We start from the raw sequence: 19,403 nt of genomic DNA on the forward strand, positions 1-19,403 counted from the left end.
CTCCAGCTGTGCAACCACTACCCAGAACTCGAGAAGAGTAAAAATGTTGGACGAGTTCGAATTTTAGCGACCTTGTCCTCAAGGTCAAAATCAGAAAAATCAACTTTTCTGATGATCAGCTACGATTTTCAAATTTAGGCTATATGTGCATCTACCAGGAGGCTGAGGGGGAGTGACAGTCGAGTTTTTGTTTTTTATTCTCTCGCCTGAAGGAGAGAGTATGTAATTGGATCTATGTGTTTGTCTGTCTCTTTGTTAGCACTCTGGCATCCACAGTTTTTGAGTTTGTGTTAAATTTTTGTGACGGTAGATACCGGGGCTGATTTAATTTTGGTGAAAATCTGTTCAAGGTCATGCCACTTGTGAAAATTTCTAAAAAAAAAAAATCTATATTACCCACAATTTTTTCTGAATAGTCTTCAAACTTCAGAATATACTAGCGCTTGGTGGACATGAGTAGCTAGGTTGGCTAAGCATTTGACCTTGGCCTTCACTGTGAGAGCCCAAGGTCAAAGTTCATATTGAAAAAAAAAGTTAAGAAGCCATATTGAGTAATAAGTCAAGTTTTTCCCAGCTTATAGAAATCTAACCGTTTATTTGTGCCACTGTGCCTAGACCTCTTCCCCCTACTTTGCCCCCCATGTACAATTTTCTAGATCTGCCGCTGGTTAAAGGTTAGGTCCTCTCCAAAACTTTAGAGCAATACAATAATCACTGGGGGGCATAAGCACTTTCTTTGTTTGAAAGTAAAATTTAAAGTTTACTTTTTCAATACAAAATTATATGACTTCATAATGACACAAAAGATTTATATACTACACTAGATTTCCATATTAACAATGCTGGCATGAGCATAAAAGATCAAAGTTAGCATAGCCCTTATTCTCAAGTGCTCCTGTTATTACTATTAACCTTGCATTCCTTGTCCTGTAAACGACTCCCAAAAGGTCCAAATGAGGTCCCCAGCCCTCATGTTGAGAACCACTGCAGCAGTGTCTCGCTGTCCACGGTGCTGGAATCACGCGCATCCTTTTATTAAAGTGCACAAAGCAAACACGCTTCGTGCACGCGAGGCTTTAAAGTTTCGCGTCTTCACACGCACGAGCTGCGCCTTGATCCTCCACAGCAGCGGGCAACCTTTTTTGCGCCACGGACCGGTTTATGCCCGACAATATTTTCATGGACCGGCGTTTAAGGTGTCGCGGATAAATTCAACAAAATAAAACTAGTACCGGTACCGAAAAAAAGAAAATTTATTCATAACACACGTGAAAAGACCAAGGAAAACCGAGTAAACGATAACAAAATAACGCTGAAAACCGATAAAACCCTGAAAACTATACATTTCACACCTGAGCCTCAGCTCTCGCGGCCCGGTACCAAACGACTCACGGACCGGTACCGGTCCGAGGCCCGGGGGTTGGGGACCGCTGCTCCACAGAGTCGACTCGGAGCGGTGATGTGCCGCTCAGCCAATCAGCTGGCGGACTGACCCCGTCGTACGATGTTCTCGCGTGTTCTGGTCACGATGGCTTGTTTTCATCACCGTCTTCAACTCGCTGCTCATCCAGCAGCTCGATGACGCCTCAGTTGGTGGGAGCGGAGGAAAGGTGCGCACGTTAAGAAAAAAAATGGACTGCGCACTTTGCTCGTCGGTTTTCAAAGCAGCTTCATGTTCCTGCTGCTGATGATCGACCCTGCAGATGTTTCAGCAGGGATTGTTTTTGGTGTCGGCGGATCGCGGTGCCATGCGTCGTTTTGCATTTTTACGCACCCATCCAGCCTCCTCCTCCTGCTCTTCCTCTGATCAAACAGCGTCACATGCTGCTGAAAAGCACTTAAACGCTCCAGATAAAATGTCTGGGTGAATGCGGCAGCCCGCAGGATTTGGACCGACGCCGGAGGCCAGCATGCTCGGACCGGAGGACGTATTTATAACGCTAGCAAATCACATTTCTTCACATTTTGGTACTTAACGTCAATTTAAGGTAAGCAGGGACACTTATATTATCTAATGAAATATAAGTCGAGGTTATCGGTCAGGCTTGATTTTTTTTTTTTGGTTATCAATGCCTTATTTATAGCTCCAGCATGACCTCAATTCCGAGCGGGCACTTCCCACTGAAGACAAAGTTACGTGGAGCCGCTGGAGCTCCTAGGTTGTAATCTGAATTTCTAAGTTAGTGTCTGGCAGGAGTAAACGCAGATTCTCTCCCCTTCTCTCGTCTCTTTAGACTCAGCCATGGGCGATGAGAGGAGTTTGTCTCAGCAGATAGAGGGTGTGGAGAGGAGCATGGTGTTCCTCAGGAAGGAGCACCTCTCCATGCTCCATGGTCTTCACCTGGAGATCCTTTCCCTGCAGAAACGATGCACAGGTGAGGGGTTCTCAGCTGCTGTTTTTGAAAGTAAAGCCCTAAAAAACTCTACCTGACCCCCTACTTCTACTGACGCTAAAAATATATTTAACCACATGGCCTTTAGAGAATCAGCAGGAGTACTTCCTGGCTTCTTTAACCTCCTAAGACCCGAACTCTTTCATGGCATGCATTTTTAAATTCTCTTTGCTATTTGGACTGATTGGGACCTGATGAATGCAAAAACAAAGAATTACCAGATTTTTTTATTTTTTTTATTTTTTTTTTTACATGATTTTTGCTTCTGAGAAAAATGAGATCCACATATCAGGACATTTGTTTTAAATTTCGACAGAACAGTGGCAGTATAATGTCCTCGTAAGTGGATATCAGGCCCTTGTAGAGCAAGATTTAGTATTTTGGTCTAGACAACCCAAAATGTGATGACCACATATGTGGAAGCCAGGTCCTACGAGGTTAAATCAGTTTTCCTCTTGGGTTTCTGCTATATGTTTATTTTAAATGACTTCTGTTACTTTATAGAATATAAGATGTGAGGATACACAATGTCTGAGTGTCCAAGATGTGTTTAAAAAAAATTTAAAACCCCTCCCAAAAAAAGTACCGAGTGGACACTGGAGGGTACATTTGTAATGTACATTTTAATTTTTAATCGTTTGCGGTCTTATGAGTTCATATTTAATTGAAGAATCCTTTTGGCTAATCCTCTTTAGGCATTGCTGGTGTTCTGCAGCTCTTTATTAATCAGCTAAGACCAATCTAATTGACCTTTTACCCTCAGAGAAAGGATTTACTGAGATTTTGGAAAACAGCCTTCTTTGAATGGGGTTTTAACCTCACAATAAACCATCAGACACACTGATATTTTGATCCTGTCATTTCCCTGATTTCACTGAATTATAACATTTAATTTTTTTAAGGAGACACATCCACTGAGCTAAAGCCAGTGTGTGTGTGTGTGTGTGTGTGTGTGTGTGTCCTCATTGTTCTTCTAATGTGTGTCTGCAGCACCACTCAGTGCCAGACAATGCTTACATGATGATGTCATGCTACAATTCCTGTAGATTGCATCATTTCCTGTTTGGCGCCTAATGGATGGTGCCTTCTTCCATTTAATCAAGCATCCAGATGCACATGAAAACACACACACACACACACACACACACACACACACACACACACACACACACACACACACAGAGTCTGGTATTAGCCTTCTTGTGGAGATGTTTTTGTTTATTTCTGGCTAACCATCAACCCTGTTATAATAATTCTAGCTTAAAAGCCTAAAATAGATCATCATTGGTTGGGACGTGAATCCTGTTATGTGAACAGTTTTTTGTCCCCAGTGCACAACCAGCAGCACACACATTAGTTAATTGACAGACACAGAAATACACGTGCTTTGTAATGAGTCCATGGGTCCTATAGCTTTAGTAATCCATACGAAGAGGATTGCAGGGGGTGGAGGAGGATGGGGGAAGGGCTGGGTCCATTATTTTGTGTTTCTCCCGCACACATGTCACATCTGCTCAGTGCAGCTGCGTGTGGCAATGACACCACCAACAGAGAGAGAGCTGGCCTGCTCTTTGCCATCTCCTCCTCTTCCTTTCCTTTTGTTTCTGTGGGCTCTCCCACTGTAATGTGGGGCTCTTACAGATTGTTTATAGCAGTGGGTTTTGTTTTTTTTTTGGTCCACATGGAGCTTCAGTCATATTTCTGTCAGCTGCAAGGAAACGAGGCCAAACCTGCGTAAAGACAGTACAGTGCATTTCTGCCCCCAGAAGTACGTGTACACAAATAAATCATCTTTCCTCAGCAGTTGGTGGCATCGGCCTGCTCTCCTCACTCCAGTTTGCTGTTGCCTTTAATTTCCACATTCCTCAGAGGTTTCTGTGGGATTGCACTCACTAAAAACAATACTCAGCAGCTGTTGCTGCTGAACATCTTTAAAGCTTCTCACAATGCCGTCAGGCCAGAGTGGAAAAGCTGTTAAAAGGTTTTCCATGCAAATGTCTTTTTAAGGCAAAGATCAAACAGTCGTATGTATCTGAACAAGCGAGGAAAAGGAAAGGAGGAGAGATGTCGCTTTTTTTGTCCGTGGTCTTTGAATATTTGCTTGTCACGGATTAGTTAGTTTTCTTTGCTGAACGTTTTTATTTGTAACTTGAGGCAGTGAAGAACAGATAGGCTAATGCAGTTTGCAGGACTCAGAGGTGTACCCTGCCAGCTCACTAATAAAGCGTGGAAGGTTACTGCAAGGTTGGGCTGACAGTGTTGTTGTGCACGTTAGTTCTGCCTTTTTTCTTTTTTTTCACTGTTCTCAACTCCAAGAGTTTCCTAATCAGCACATAAAGGCGCTTCTCTCTTCATGAGCTACAAGCTGCATCACTGTTTGTAAATGAGGTCTTCCTGTCTGGTCTAATGCGTTTTTTGTGCATCCCAGAAACGAGTTGCATTTGTCCTTCCAGATATCTTTCCAATGTTCAAGGTTGAATCGACTAAACAAAAGCCTTGAACGCTCAGTCAGGCTGCAGGAGATAAGACTGACCTACAAAGTGTTGCACACGCTGGATATTGCAATGTGCTGAGTGACTGATTTTCATTGTGTCAGGAATAATTCTTAGAGTTACGCTTATTCTGTGCTCCTCCGCTGCTAAATGAATTTTACGGAGTTTCAAGGCTCATGGAAGCTGTGAATGAGGGTGATAACTAGAAAATAAGATGCTTTCGAAGTCACTCACATTTGGGTGCAATCACTGAGTGTGCCTTTCTGGAGCTCCCCTTTTCTTTTTCACGCCTACCTTCCTTCCTTCTTTAACTCCCAACCCTCCACCCTCACACCCCCCATCTGTCTTTCTCTCTTCATGCCAGCTGCATGGGTGGGTGTGCTACAGTATGCTGGCTGCAGAGGGAAGGAGAGAGGGTGTGACAGAGAGAGCAAGAGGAGAAGAAAGGCTAGGGATAACCAAGCCACACGCACATGATGGTACAGCCTGTTCTGTATACACTGCAAATTCTTCCATCAAAAAAAAGCCTGAAGTTCACTGCTCATAATTTCTGACTTAAATAAACTCGAATATCTCAAGAGAATAAGAGTTTTTCTGGTCACGGGGGAATTAAATGAAGCACCGCTCTCTGTGTTGTGGTGTGTGCAGAAAAAGGCTGAATGTGGAGATTTTCCTGCTGCAGTCAGGCTGCTGTGGATGACCGTCGAGATGACTGACAGGACAGACACAACCAGCAGTCTGCCCCTCTGCACTTACTTATATGCAGAAATATAGTCCAAAAATCACTGAACGACTGAATACTTCAGTCTGACACATTATCTTAACATATCAGAAATGCTTTATTTTATCCATCTAAAAATATGCTGCATATCACACTGAGCATCTTTTAACTTCACTGCCACTATTCGAGACTGTTGCTCCTGCCTGATATACCCCTAAAAAAGGCATTAATGGCTTGATCTTTTGATCAGATGCGTTTTATTGTCCAGAAAAGCTGCTGAGTTTCTAGTGCCTCTAATCTGCTTGCTTTGCTTTTATGGCTCAAGTGAAATGGACTCAAAGGCGAGCGCCTAATGTGAGACATAAAAGCCAGACAAAGCATACAGCAGACACAGATACAACAGAGAGATGCACATCTTCACTCAAGTGCTATACAAGGGGGGAAAAAAGAACTATTAAAATAATGTAAAGGTACTTTTAATGATATGATTGTAAGCTGTGGCTTTAAGTTGAAATGATTCTCTCGTACAAAGCATGACAGGATGTTTAGCTTCATCGGATGTTTTATTAAATGTGGCACAGCTCACGGGGATTGCATTTTTATTTAAATATATTCTGATTACACTGAGAGTGGCTCCACAGTGTAGTGGTTTACACGTTTGTTTAAGAAGCAAAAGATCCCCGGAGGTGGCACGAAAAACTTTTGGGGTTGGATTTGCCAAATCAAGCTTGCAGAGAGATAGCTGGTAAAACAAAATATACATCAGAAAAGCAGTCAAAAGCAGCTTTTTCCACCATGCTGATTTCACTCCTATATCCCAAAAATAAGGATTGTTGGCGACTTTCAAGCCTTTGAGTCGCCGAGCAGCTGAATAGGGGAATAATGTTGACGCGCCCGCTGTTTAAAACGTTAGTCAAAGTTCCAAGTTAAAACTCCTTTATTTGTTATCAAATCCTTAAAATCCGTAGAAAAACAGTGATCAAAAACATTCCAAGCTTGAGCGGTCAGCAAAAGTCGACTTCCCCCATCACCCACTCATTCACAAAATTTCCCTCGGGCCGTGAACAGGTGATATAGCAATCACTATTACAGACACCACGTGACCCAAAGCTACGCCTATCCATAACATTCCGGCCCCTAATTATTACATTTTTACAGTAATAATTACACATCCAACACCACAACTCACAACACACACTTCATCATATCACAGACACCCAGTGAGACAACATAACATACTCAAAAAGTCCACCAAAGTTATTTTCTCATGTCTTCTCTTCTGTCTGCACATGGTCAGTCAGTCATAGGCCAGAGGTTACCAGCACTTAGCCTAAATATAGTCAGTCTGTAATGTACATCTCATAACATTAAAGTCAATTCAAAGTTAGTTATGTCACACTGTGTCAAAATGTCATAATCATGGGTCAGAAGTCTCCTGAAGAAGGCATATCTTTGTGATGGGTCTGCACACATGGCTGGTTGGGGTCTTAATCCAGACCTGACGCACAAGCCCCTTTTCATCTGGTGCAGCTCCGGTGACTCTCCCAATGATCCAGGAACCACGAGGTGCAGAATCATCCACTATAAGGACCACATCTCCGGGAACGAAGTTGCGTTTAATCCTTCCCCATTTCTGGCGCTCTAATTCTGTGACTGGGACTCTCTTTGCATATCCTCTAGATATAAGATCTGTCATGAAGGCAGTGTAGTCTTTGTGAAAGTCTTTATCTCTGATGAACCTTTTCTTCAAACCTAAGGCTCGTTGCTCAATTGCACGGTTGTCAGGCATTCTTATGTCTCGGTCTTTTAGTGGCAGGGCAATGCTGTAGTGCCAATCCCCCAAAGTCACCGTCTTGCTGGCCAATTCCAGGAACTTCAAGTCTTCCTTTGACAGCCCCATCTGTTCATCATTGCTGCTCTCAGGAAAATCCATCTTGAACTGCTGTTTCCATAGCTTGTCCAGTATGACAGCAGAAACTCTGTTGGCGGTAACTGTTGCCAAACATCCTGGCCTTCCACAGCATTCTCGATTAAGTGGCTCTTTCACAGTCCAGCCGAGCACAGTCCTAATGGCAAAGGGTCCATCACCTACACTCCGGATGACCTCCAAAGGTTCTAGAGCTCTGGGCATATTCATGCCAATCAAAAGCTCAACATTGGCCTTAATTTCTGGCAAATGAACGTGCTTCAAATGCGGCCAGTCATCCAGGTCCTGTTGATTTGGGATGTTACCAGTATCTACAGGCATTTTATGCTGAGTGAAGAGGTTAGGCATATCACAGTACATGTCACTGTCCAATCCAGCAACTTCAAGTTCAGGTACAATGAAACTGTCCACCACTTTCTCCTGTCCCATGGTGCGCAGGAGAATCTTTGTCTTCCTCCCAGCAATATTCAGCTTGTCCATAAGACCCACTGTACAAAAGGATGCTGAACTCCCATGGTCCAGAAAGGCATACGTTTCCACTATTCTTTGACCTCTCTTTGATTTTACTTTAACTGGCACAATGGCAAGCTTACAGTCCTGTTCACCGGCCCCAGTAAGACCACTAGTCTGGATCGTAACAGGAATGTTATCTGCCTCATTATTAGGTTTGACTTCATTCTTCTCTTTGTCGTGGATATGGAGTATACTTGCATGTCGGAGGCCACAGATTTTACATGAAAGGCGTTTTCTGCATTCTTTGCTTATGTGCCCAGTACACAAACAGCCAAAACAAATGCGGTTCTTTTTAAGAAAAGAAATCTTCTCATCATGAGGTTTCTTATCAAGCAGAGCACATGACTCCAGTGTGTGTCCGCCTTTGCAGAAAAAACAAGCCTTCACAGTGCTGTGACGATCCTGAGCCTCTATCTGATTCTGTCTCTCGACGTCAGAGACTGTTGTGGCGAAGCTACTTCCTTTAGCTTTTAGATGTGGAGAACATTTCCCTCCATTGCTGCCCTTGGCTGCTAGATGTGTTGCTGGAACGTCACATAGATTTCCAAAGATGGGATCTGTTACAATTTTAACTTGATGCTCAAGGAAGGAAACAATGTCAATGAATGCGGCTCTGCGATGTTGCCTCTCCTGAATGTCATATGCTACTGTTCGCCATTTGTCTTTTAACTTATATGGCAGTCTTCTAATCACAGCAAGCATATTGGCAGGTGTATTTAATTCAGAGAGATCATTAATCTCTTCCATTGCATTGCAGCATCCACGTAAGAACAAACAATATGCCTGAAGAGCTTTTCCATCTTCCGATCTAATCAGTGGCCATGAGTGAACTTTGTTCAAATAGGCAGATGCAATCACATGTCCATTCCCAAAGTGCTCATACAGCAGAGTCTTTGCCTTTACATATTCAGCACTTCCAGACATATGTTGGCAGCTTTTAACAAGTTCATTGGGCTGCCCCTTGGTGTACTGTGCAAGATAATGCAGGCAGTCACCAGCATCGCCAGTCTTTGCTTCTATGACCTGTTCAAACGAGCGCATAAAGGCCTGAAAATGTAAAGGGTCACCATCAAAGGTTTGAATCTCCCTTTTGGGCAGTGAAGAAAGACTTTGCTGATGGACCAACATACAAGTTAATTCATTTTGTTTTTCCATAATGGACAACAGATTTTCATTGGCTACTGGAAGAGCAGCTTGTAGCTTAGGCAAAGGTGGAATTGATCCAAAAGCATCAGAAGGCCCCATAAAAGCTGGTGCAGGCCTTTCCCTTTTGATATTCTGTTGCACTGTTTTTACTTGAAGCTCTGCATTCCCAGTGATTGCATTTCCTTTTGTAAGCGTCTGAGGAACAAAAGTCTCTGCATCCGCATTAAGAATTTCAAGGTTGTTTCCCTTTGTTTTAAAATATGATTCCATTCCATTAGATTTCCGTGAAGCGACGCTCCGCATAGCGGATCCAGTTCTCAGCATGTTCACCTTTGCAACAGTTGCAGCTATATCTGCTTCAAGCTGAAGTTGTTCTTTCTTTCTCCTCAATTGTTCCTCTTGTTCTTCAAGAGAGTGTTTTTCTTTCAGCATATGTTGACGTGCGAGCAAGGCGGCCATTTCAGCTTCTGCCCTGAGACATGCAGATGAAGTAGATGATACTCTTGAGCTTGACCTACTGCCTTGATTTGACACACTGTCGGATGGCAACACGTCATCATTAACATCATTCTGAGGATTAAGAGATAATTGTGGTTCTTTTCCAGTGTGCTCTCGAACCTCCACTTCTCCTCCCAGGGAAGTTTCCTGTGACTGTGCCTTGTCAGATGATGGCCTCCCTGAATGTTTATCAGTTTCAGAAAGCCATATGTTAACATCCTCCATAAACCCTTTATTGTATTTAGAGATGCTTGAGAACCATGTATTTTGTTTATCTTTCTCATCAAATGAGATTAGAGAAAGTAAAGATTCATGCAATGCACTGGCATCCTTAAACAGGTGTGTTAACTCATCAAACTGTTTTTTGACTTGTGAATGATTTTTATCATCTTTCATTAGCTCTTTAAGAGACATAATAACACTTTTCATTTTGTTTACATGCCTTTTCCGATCTGTTTGGATGGTTTCAATTTTGTTTGCAAGAGCTTTCTCAGTGAGGGAAGTTATTCTTTTATCCTTTTCAGTTTTTCCAACAACAGATGCAGCCTGTGATCCACTCATTTTAAGCATTCAACATAAGCAGCATGCCAAAATCCAAAACAAAGGCAACAGCAATTCCTTCAAACTCAGTTGAACGCCTGCAGAGCCACAACTCACACACACCAAATCCAACAGCAAACGTAGCGGTGGGCGTGTCACAAAAACATCTTCGTATGGTCAGAATCCAAACTGCGTTCAAACAAACAATACGCAGCACAAAAACACAGTTTACATACCACCGTCGTCTTCTCCTTATCTGTCGGTCTAGCCGCTTTTACGGGTGTAGTGGCGGCGGTGTGTGGGCTCGCATCGGCGTTTATTCAGCGCTGATTGCGGGACGGTCCATTGCCGTCGCACTTTTTGCTGACAAATGTTGGCGACTTTCAAGCCTTTCGAGCAGCTGAATAGGGGAATAATGTTGACGCGCCCGCTGTTTAAAACGTTAGTCAAAGTTCCAAGTTAAAACTCCTTTATTTGTTATCAAATCCTTAAAATCCGTAGAAAAACAGTGATCAAAAACATTCCAAGCTTGAGCGGTCAGCAAAAGTCGACTTCCCCCATCACCCACTCATTCACAAAATTTCCCTCGGGCCGTGAACAGGTGATATAGCAATCACTATTACAGACACCACGTGACCCAAAGCTACGCCTATCCATAACAAGGATAATAAAATAAAATGATAATATGACAAATGTGTCCTTACAGATCCAGACTGTGGCAGTCTCTAGCACTCAGTCTTTGATGTAAAGTTTCAGATTTTGTTTCATAAATTATGCATGAGCTCGCCGAGGATGTACTGCATCGAGCATCTGTTATGTTAACCACCAGCAGCAGCAAACACAAACTGTCAGCATACAGCTTTAACAAGACTCTGATCGCCTGCGTTTAATCTCTGATTTTTTGATTTCTCTCTCTTCCCGCTGTCTTTGTGTGTCTCTTGCATTTTTCAGAGTTGACAAGCGAGTTGAAGATGAAGCCTCCGGGCAGGAGTCAAATAGGTATGTTTGAGTTCACATACGCTCCCTTCACAGGCTCTTCCTAGTTCTCCTCTCTCTGCCGTGCCTGACTGTGTTCGTGCCTCTTGGATTTTTGTCATCTTTTTTTGGCTTTGAGGACACAAAGACAGCCACATGTTTACATCTCCCCGAGCTAGTTTTCACTCACCCTCCCCATACTCAGCTTTAACCCCCAGATGACCCCTGTCTCTCTCCATGCTTCCACCCTTGCATCCTCCAGGGAACAGATCTTTATCGGCCACCGCTGCCTCTCTCTTCAGGAGGGAGGAGTCTCTGGTAAAGCCACGTGTGTAAAAAGATGCTACAGCTTCACACGTAAGATGAAGAAACTGTCTCAGCGGCTAAAGCGTACCTCGTGAAGGTGGCTCAGTGCAGAAAGAGGCACCATTTTGTCTCAGCGAATTGGAGACAGACTCCAGAAAGAGCAGTCAAAAGGCTGTATAAATGTGCGTGTGCTTGTAAAGAGTGCGGGAGGCAGGGGGGAGTTGTGGTGCCTGGCTGCATTACTCAGCCATTAGATCCCATCTACTTTATCCAGGGCAGGTTATCCCCCCACTCACGATACATCATGCAGCACAGCCCTGTGTTCTCCTCCTCACCCCGGCAAATTGATCCATCCTCTTTTTTTCGTCTTCTGCTCTCCTTTTTTCCTCGAGGTCCCGGTGGGGGTGTCCACTTACAGATTTTGCTGAGAGCGAGAGAGAAGGAGATGTAGGAAACAAGAGAGGAAAAGAAAGGAGAGAAGTAACAAGGGGGAGAGAGGAGGGCAATTAAGGCAAAAGGAAAGGCGGCAGAGTGCAGTCAGCTGCAGACATGGAGGCGTATGGATGGACGTAAAGTTCACATTAGGTAGTTCTATAGCAGGCGTATGAGTTTAGGTGGGGTGTGGTGATGGGCGAAAGAGAAGCCGGTCGGCCTTCAGAGGATCGATCCTGTAAGAAAAATGGAGAAAATAAAGAAATAAATGAGTAACAGAGATGAAACCCAATAAAAGGCCTGTCATGGACAGAGAAATTACATGAATGGGATACCATAAGCTGCAAGATGTTACAGTTTGGACCCCCAATTTCAAAGCTTTTGTCAGTATATGAAGCAGCTTATTAGGATTTTTCAGGTCGGTTTCCCTCTGGGCAGAAGGGTCAATGCCGGCCTCTGTGGTTATAATCCCCTGCTCCTCCTGCTCCTCCAGCAGCTTCTCCTGCTCAGTAAGCCCTGAGGTAACCGCACTGACTCAGGGCTTTTCACCCATACCTGCCTCTCATCCCTGTGGGGAATTTTACTGGAATAAAAAGAGATGAAAGCTCGTCTACAGAGGCAAAAAGGAGAAAAAGCAATGAGCAGTGTGCTGTGTTAAACACGACCTTGGCAGAGAAGGCGTTTAGTAGTAGCCTGAATGAAAGTCTGTGTCTGTGCAGTCTGTTTAAATGTGGGACTGTGTTGTGAGGACAAGCTTTGCATACTGTACAGAATATAAATGCTTATGGAGCAGCATTAGCTCTGCTTTGGTGATAAGAAGTGAAACACATGAATCAAGCTGTAGCTTCTGTTTTTCTCTGACCCACAAATTCGGCATGTGAGCATCAGTCGGCCTGCAGTGGGCAGGACATATTAAAGATATCAAATATCACAGTAACACACAGATCTTCCCATAATATGGACCGAACGGCCTCACAAAAAACGACCCTTCATTATCAAACATCAGAATGGAAACGAGGACAATATTAGTTTGATCCACTGACCAAAAAAAAGTGATTGATCGAGAATTTTGATTATTTATCAATCAGAAAATATTTATCTTTTCATTTTTTAGGTCAGGAGAAAATGTTTATATTTCTCCAGAAAAAATTATTCTGATTATTTTATCACATAAAGAAAAATGGTGGGATGCCCACCCCAGGATGGAAATGAGAGCAGGAGATTGACAGATGGATCGGTGCAGCGTCTGCAGTAATGTGGATGCTGTACCGGTCTCAGCTCAGCTCTGTCTTCATGGTGATGACGCAGCTGAGCTTCACAGCAAATCTGATGATTTACTGGTCGATCTGCGCTGTTATGGCCATCAGCTGTGGGTAGTGACCAAAATAATTCGATTGCTGATGCAAGCGGCAGAAAATGAGATTCCTCTGAAGGGTGTCTGGGCTCCTTAGAGATTGACTGAGGAGCTCGGTCACTTAGGAGTGGCTCAGAGTTAATGCTGCTCCTCCAGATTTAAAGGAGCTGTTTTGGCGCCTCCTAAATGAAGTATTTTGGGCATGGTAAACTGGGAGGAGGCCCTGTGGTAGGAAAAAATGGATAATGATGTTATGAGGGAGCACCTCAACAGTTGAGATGGGTGGGACATGGGAGGTCTGGGTGTCTCTACAACAGAAGATGGATTGATGGATGGTAAAACAGAGGAGAGTATGTTGCATACCAGAGAGGTTTCCATAAATGTGAAACAAACTTTATTCTGAAACTCTACATGTTCATAATTTGCATTTCTGGTCTGCATCAGAATTGCAGGAGGAAGAGGAGCTCTTGGAAGCTCGCAGTCTGGAGGTTGAAAACCGCCTGGCAGAAAAGGAGTGCGCCTTGGGAGAGCTTAGGAAGGAGCTCACTCAGAAAGGGGCTTTGGTGGGAGTTCTCAGAGCCAATCTCAAGCAAAAAGAGCGCCATTTTCTGGAGGAGCTGAAAAGCCGCAGCCACTGTTCGACCGTCCTTAACACGGAGCTGCAGAAACAAACCGAGGCTGCGGCATACCTCTCCTTCCAGCTGCACGCTGCGAGGCAGAAACTGCACCAGCAGCGGATGCAGCAGAGGCAGGGCCTGCTTTCCAGGGCCAACAACCAGGGGCTCCAGTACGGTGCTGAGTATAACTCCACAGTTTCTCCACAGATGCTTTCAGGAGCTTCGCCTTCTTCTCCTGTGGTTAAACCAAAACGTAAGAGCGCTAGGGCTTCCTCGAGAGTTGAGCGTTCCCGAGAGTGTGTGCCGACAGAGAAAGTGACGGGCCCTGCAGAGCCCACAGCCATGCCGGACCCTGCTCTCTTCCTCCACCCTCGAAGGCACAGGGCCCGCTCCAGGCACAGTGCGGCACAAAGACAGCCTCCACTGGGCATGGAGAAGGAAGAAGAGGAGGACGATGAAGGGGCAGGGGGTGGGGAAGGGCCAGTGGAGCCCCAAGATGAAGCTGCTAGACTGGTGTCTTCAGCAGCAGCGCCTCCCACTGCGGAGACGCAAGCAGATTAGTAACTACTGTGACATGTGCATTTCAACCACTGTATCATCTGTCAGACTGTTAATGGTGATAACTGTTGTTCTGCACCTTGACTGAATCCACACTGAGACTGGTTTTAGCTATTTTATTATATCACACTCACTATACGCTCTTTTTAAAATATGAACTTTGAAGTAACCTTAAATAACTCGCAAAAGTCAGTAAGTGTCACTTTAGGTCAGTCTTTTAAACTAGAAGGAATTGTTTACACTGCTGTCAGATACTCTCTGCATACTGCGGGGCCTTATTTTATGGTAGCCCCCCCTTCTTGGTTTGAGTTTGACCGTGGTAGCAGTCATTTAGAGTGGACTAGAAGCTGCTGTGGTAGTTGTGTTACCCAGGCAGCTGTGACCTTTAAAGGCCCTTCATAAATCACCCTAGGTGGCTGAGTGTTTGCGTGCGGCACAGCTGAATATATCTGAGGTGGTAGGCACATGAAAAAACGATTGATCCCCAGGAAATTCCTCACTTTGAATAGAAACATACATAGTTTGTTGTTGTTGTTGGGTTTTTTGGGTTGTTTTTTTTACTTCTTTTTGGAAAAAATCCATAGCCATGCATCAAAGTCCCCGGTGTAATCTGAAAAACAGAAGTAATCAGTCCAGGCAACGATTTTTAAGGAAACTTGCTTTAAATAACTGCACGGTACAAATCACATTTTCACAGCAGACTTTAGATATCTCTGTCAGTTTTACCTGGCATCAAGGCCGTGTCTAAAATGAATATCATGCTCACTCAACAGGCACTAACTGCCAGAGTTACTAAAATGTTGCCCGGCACAGTAAAAAGTACTATCAGTATCCAGAAAGAGATCACAGTGACAAGATTGCCTGTGATATGTTGATATTAAATATGTAATTTTGGGAGTTCCCTTCTCAAGGTGCAAAATATAAGAAGGAGAATGTTTAAATCAAGCACGCACACTAATTTAATAATGCAATTTACTTTTAATTGTGCCGATATTTAACACAGAATAAAAGCAGGTCTTATTTTTTTTTAACTTGATGCTGAAATTGACCGTTCAAAAAGCAGCGCAACTTTTGTAAAGCACGCTATTTTGCCCTTTTTAATAAATCTGGCCCTAAACTCTTCTCTGTAACCAGCAGAATGCCTGTTTGAGAAACACTCCCTAACAGCAGCCTGGTTACGTTTGGGCAACAAAGCTACAAGGCTGGTTTGAGTCAGAGTACACCTGTTTAACAATGTCACCCACATCACAGAAAGCCTGAAGGCAAACTGTTGCCATGTGCAAAGCAGCCAATCAGTGTTTCAACTAACAACAAAGCGTTTTCCCACAGCCCGCCTTCACTGTTCTGGTTAGTGACCAGATCATGATACACTTTAGAGCAGCGATTCCCAACCCCCGGGCCACAGACCAGTACAGGTCCAAGAGTCGTTTGGTACAGGGCCGCGACAGTCGAGGCTAACCCTAACCCGGTTTTCAGGGTTGTTATCGGTTTTTATCATTATTTTTTTATCGTTTTATCGTTAACTTGGTTTCCCTGTGTCTTTTCCCGTGTGTTATGAATAAATCGTCTTTTTTTGTACAGGTTTTATTTTGTTGTATTTATCCGCGACACCTTAAAGGCCGGTCTGTGAAAATATTGTCGGACATAAACCGGACACAAATCCGTGGCGCAAAAAAGGTTGGGGACCGCTGTTTTAGAGTGGACCTATTATGCTTTTTTTTAAATTATTTTTGTTGTAAATACAGTTCTAAGCAAATTTATTAGATCACCAAAAATTCTGTTCAGGAATGCAAGTAAATTAATACAATTTGGCATCTCAACCAAAAAAATATAATGTGCTTTAATATTGTTTTTATACTTTTTTTTTCTACAGCAGCTGATTTGAAAGTAATAATTGACGACAATAATTATATTTTAGCATTAAAAATGTGCATACAGAATATTAACCATTACAGAAACATTAAAAAAAAATTAGTTACAGATACTGTTCGCTTAGGGCAGCTGAGGCATAAACCTTACACTGGGCGGTGGTCTAATACATTTCTTAAGTACTGTATGTAAGGCAAAAGCTCAGTCTACTGCCTCTGCATGATGAAGGGAGGAGATATCCTTATGTGGTCCTCTCAGGCTCCACCCACCTATCGTCCAAACCTTCTGCTTATGAGAGGCAACCAATCAGAAGAAGGCTGGCTTAAAGGGTAAGGAGCTACAACAGCTTGTTTCAGTCAGTGGATGAGGGCAAGTGTAAGATGAAGAAGAATTATTTTGAACTGTGAATCGTGCAAATCTGAAGTCCTGAAAGGTACTAAAGGTCATTAGACTTTTGTTTGTCTACATCAATCTCAGCCAACAGGTTAAAAAAACATTAGAAAAAGACAAAATATTATCACTACATTACTAAGAAAGCATCACAACTTGTCATTCATTTTTAAATAGCGGTAGAGATACAATTTGAAAATAACTAACTTAATTCCTTTAAGGTACACAGTATATTTTATCAGTGCCTGTCTCTAAAGGAGGAGCGGTCAGCCACATGAAACTTCAGTCTGTATGTTTTAAGAAGTGATGGATTGGGGTGGTGTGCTGCCTTTCCTTTGCAGGGCCTGCTTTGCGTGTAAACAGGCCACATGCTGGTGATAATCAGTTCTGACTCACTGGACTGTGCACTTTACTCAGGTGTGGGCTGTGTACAGAAAACACACACGTACGACGCCTTCTTCGGCATATTTGTGTTTGAGGGTCTTGTGTTGTTTTGTTTCACTTTTTTTTTCTTTTTTTTCTTTTTTTTTTACCTCAGGAAAAAAAATTAGATTTCTTGATGTGTCTGATGATGTGTCTGATGATGTGTCTTACACTGAAGAGCCGGATGATTGTTTTGATGGAATTTCCTTTCACATTTTTTTTAAAAACACATTTAACAAATTCCCAAACTAGCCTTGTGAGTGCACACGGATGCAGTGGCTGTTACCCTCTGTTATCAAAACACATGCATATGGTGGCCCCTAGTGAAACAATGAGCAAACAGCATGAAGCAAGCAGGTGAAATCAACCTTTTATGCTACGGCTTGCATTAACGGCGCCCGTTTATGACTTTACCATCATATACACTGCAACTACTGCCTTATAATATATAAGAGGAGTCGTGATGTAATAAACGTGCACGCGGACTCAAAGGAAACTACAAGTCTTTACTTAACGGATGGTTTCCTTTTATACAACTCTGGTTGGGGTTTGCATATAAGTCAGATCACAGTTTTTCTTCAATGCTTTCCTTGAGCCATAACCTAACTGAGTAACCGCAGCTTGATGCGAGTCTTCCTGTAAGACTGAATTTGATTGTAAAGATTTTCTTTCACTCCTAAGCCACCGGTTAGCGGCTTAGCATCATGTTTGTAGGACTATTATTAATAAAGCAATATATATTGTATATTTATATATTATGAGTAGGTGAGGTCAGCTGGTGTAAGGACATTTGAGGCGTGAAAAGAGTTTCTATCTTTGTAATTTTTCAGCTCACAGTGTTTTCGCTTTATTTTTTTTCTGAACTGTCCGATGGATTGTTCCATTTTAAAGTTTTGTCACTGACTCTTTATGAGATGAGTTGCTACGCTAAATGTTAAGGGATTCAATGATATGTTGCACGTGACGCAGCGGTGAGTAAATCGGCATATTCTTATGCCACCTGAAAAGGTCTGGATGCAACCTGAGTGAAGTACACTTTTTCTTTCTTTTGTTTTCTTTTGTTTTGTTTTTTAGCAAAGAAATGCGAACATGACAAGGGTTTCCATTCACCTCTTAGCTGGGAAGCCATTAGCATGACCGTGTGCACTATTCTTCCTCAAGTTTTATGAGATAGTCGGTGATATAAGTGCAAAGCTGTCTTGTCCAAAACAGTTTCTCTGACAGGGAAAACTGAGCTTTAGACTGTTAGACTCCATGAGTTAATCACTGCACCTCCTATCCAGGTAGATTCAACTCTCCATCCACCTGTAATCATCAGTTTAATAGATTTCACAGCAGATGATCCATGCTTTTTATGTAACATCAAAATACTGGCTGCTGTACGCATCTTTGCTACAGTTCTTACAACTCAGAGACTGACGACTTGTTTGTCTGCCTTGAGGGAAAACGCTAATGAGCCAAAGAGGCCCACCACTGAAATTAGCACAAAGACAAACTGTGCGACGCCTAACGAAGATGTCTTTCTTTCAACAAAATCTTCACTGCCTCAGAGCATAGCATACTATATCTCACATCATGCAAACAAACGGTAATGATCTGCACACATCCGCAGAGAACGTCTTCCATCTTTCAAAACACTCATGTGACTCTAATCCTCATATCGGTCACATGACAGCAGCATCTCTGTCAGTTTTACTCTTCCAGGTCTTTGTGGTGACTCCTGGTTGATTTTCCGACTTACAGAAGCATTTTCAGGGCACCGTGAAGCATCTCGTTTGATGTGTTATGTGGTTTCTAGCAATAATACCCAACATGCAAAACAGAGAGAGGTTGCTCTGGGTTGTTATTTGCTAATGACTGATTACCGCATATACTGTGTTTGCTTCCTACAGTGATTTACTGTACCCATAACCCAAATAAATTGGAAGGTTGTCGAGTCTGCTTCTTGCTTTGTCAATAAAGTGATTAAATTATTTTGTATTCATGTATTATTATAGTTTCCTTTGATGTGGGAATGAGCATCAATGGGTCTGTTACACGGTAAAATATTACTATTAAAATATGTGATTAGTTTCTGTCTCTAAACAATGTGGTAAAACCATCAACCCGTCTCTGCTGCTTATCCTTTTCAGAATTGAATTCAGGTTGATTTCGCTGAATGCTCAGAAAGCATGCAGGCTAGCCCAACTTTGCATGTGTCAGGTTATGTGTAACATATTGTCTGTGTCTGCATGGATGAGCAGGCAGTC

At 43.0% G+C, this 19,403-nt stretch overlaps 1 protein-coding gene across 1 annotated transcript; it reads left to right on the forward strand.

The window, feature by feature from the left end:
- Positions 1–1,523: 1,523 nt before the first annotated feature.
- ccdc92ba (coiled-coil domain containing 92Ba) lies at positions 1,524–19,403 on the forward strand. The gene is made up of 4 exons (XM_085379932.1): positions 1,524–1,988; positions 2,235–2,375; positions 11,182–11,229; positions 13,742–19,403. The coding sequence occupies exons 2-4, from the start codon at positions 2,243–2,245 to the stop codon at positions 14,473–14,475; spliced, it is 915 nt and encodes a 304-aa protein (XP_085236058.1). The 5' UTR covers positions 1,524–1,988; positions 2,235–2,242; the 3' UTR covers positions 14,476–19,403.

The sequence above is a fragment of the Rhamphochromis longiceps genome, linkage group LG14 (assembly GCF_057381845.1).
Source record: "Rhamphochromis longiceps isolate RC_006_pf linkage group LG14, R_longiceps_female_GT1.1, whole genome shotgun sequence".
Taxonomy (NCBI): Eukaryota; Metazoa; Chordata; class Actinopteri; order Cichliformes; family Cichlidae; genus Rhamphochromis; species Rhamphochromis longiceps.

Excerpts from the sequence above, each read along its gene's own strand:
- ccdc92ba (XM_085379932.1), top strand. The coding sequence starts at position 2,243 with ATGGGCGATGAGAGGAGTTTGTCTCAGCAGATAGAGGGTGTGGAGAGG. Across the intron at positions 2,376-11,181 it reads CCTGCAGAAACGATGCACAG|AGTTGACAAGCGAGTTGAAG; the intron begins GTGAGGGGTTCT and ends TGCATTTTTCAG. Across the intron at positions 11,230-13,741 it reads TCCGGGCAGGAGTCAAATAG|AATTGCAGGAGGAAGAGGAG; the intron begins GTATGTTTGAGT and ends GGTCTGCATCAG.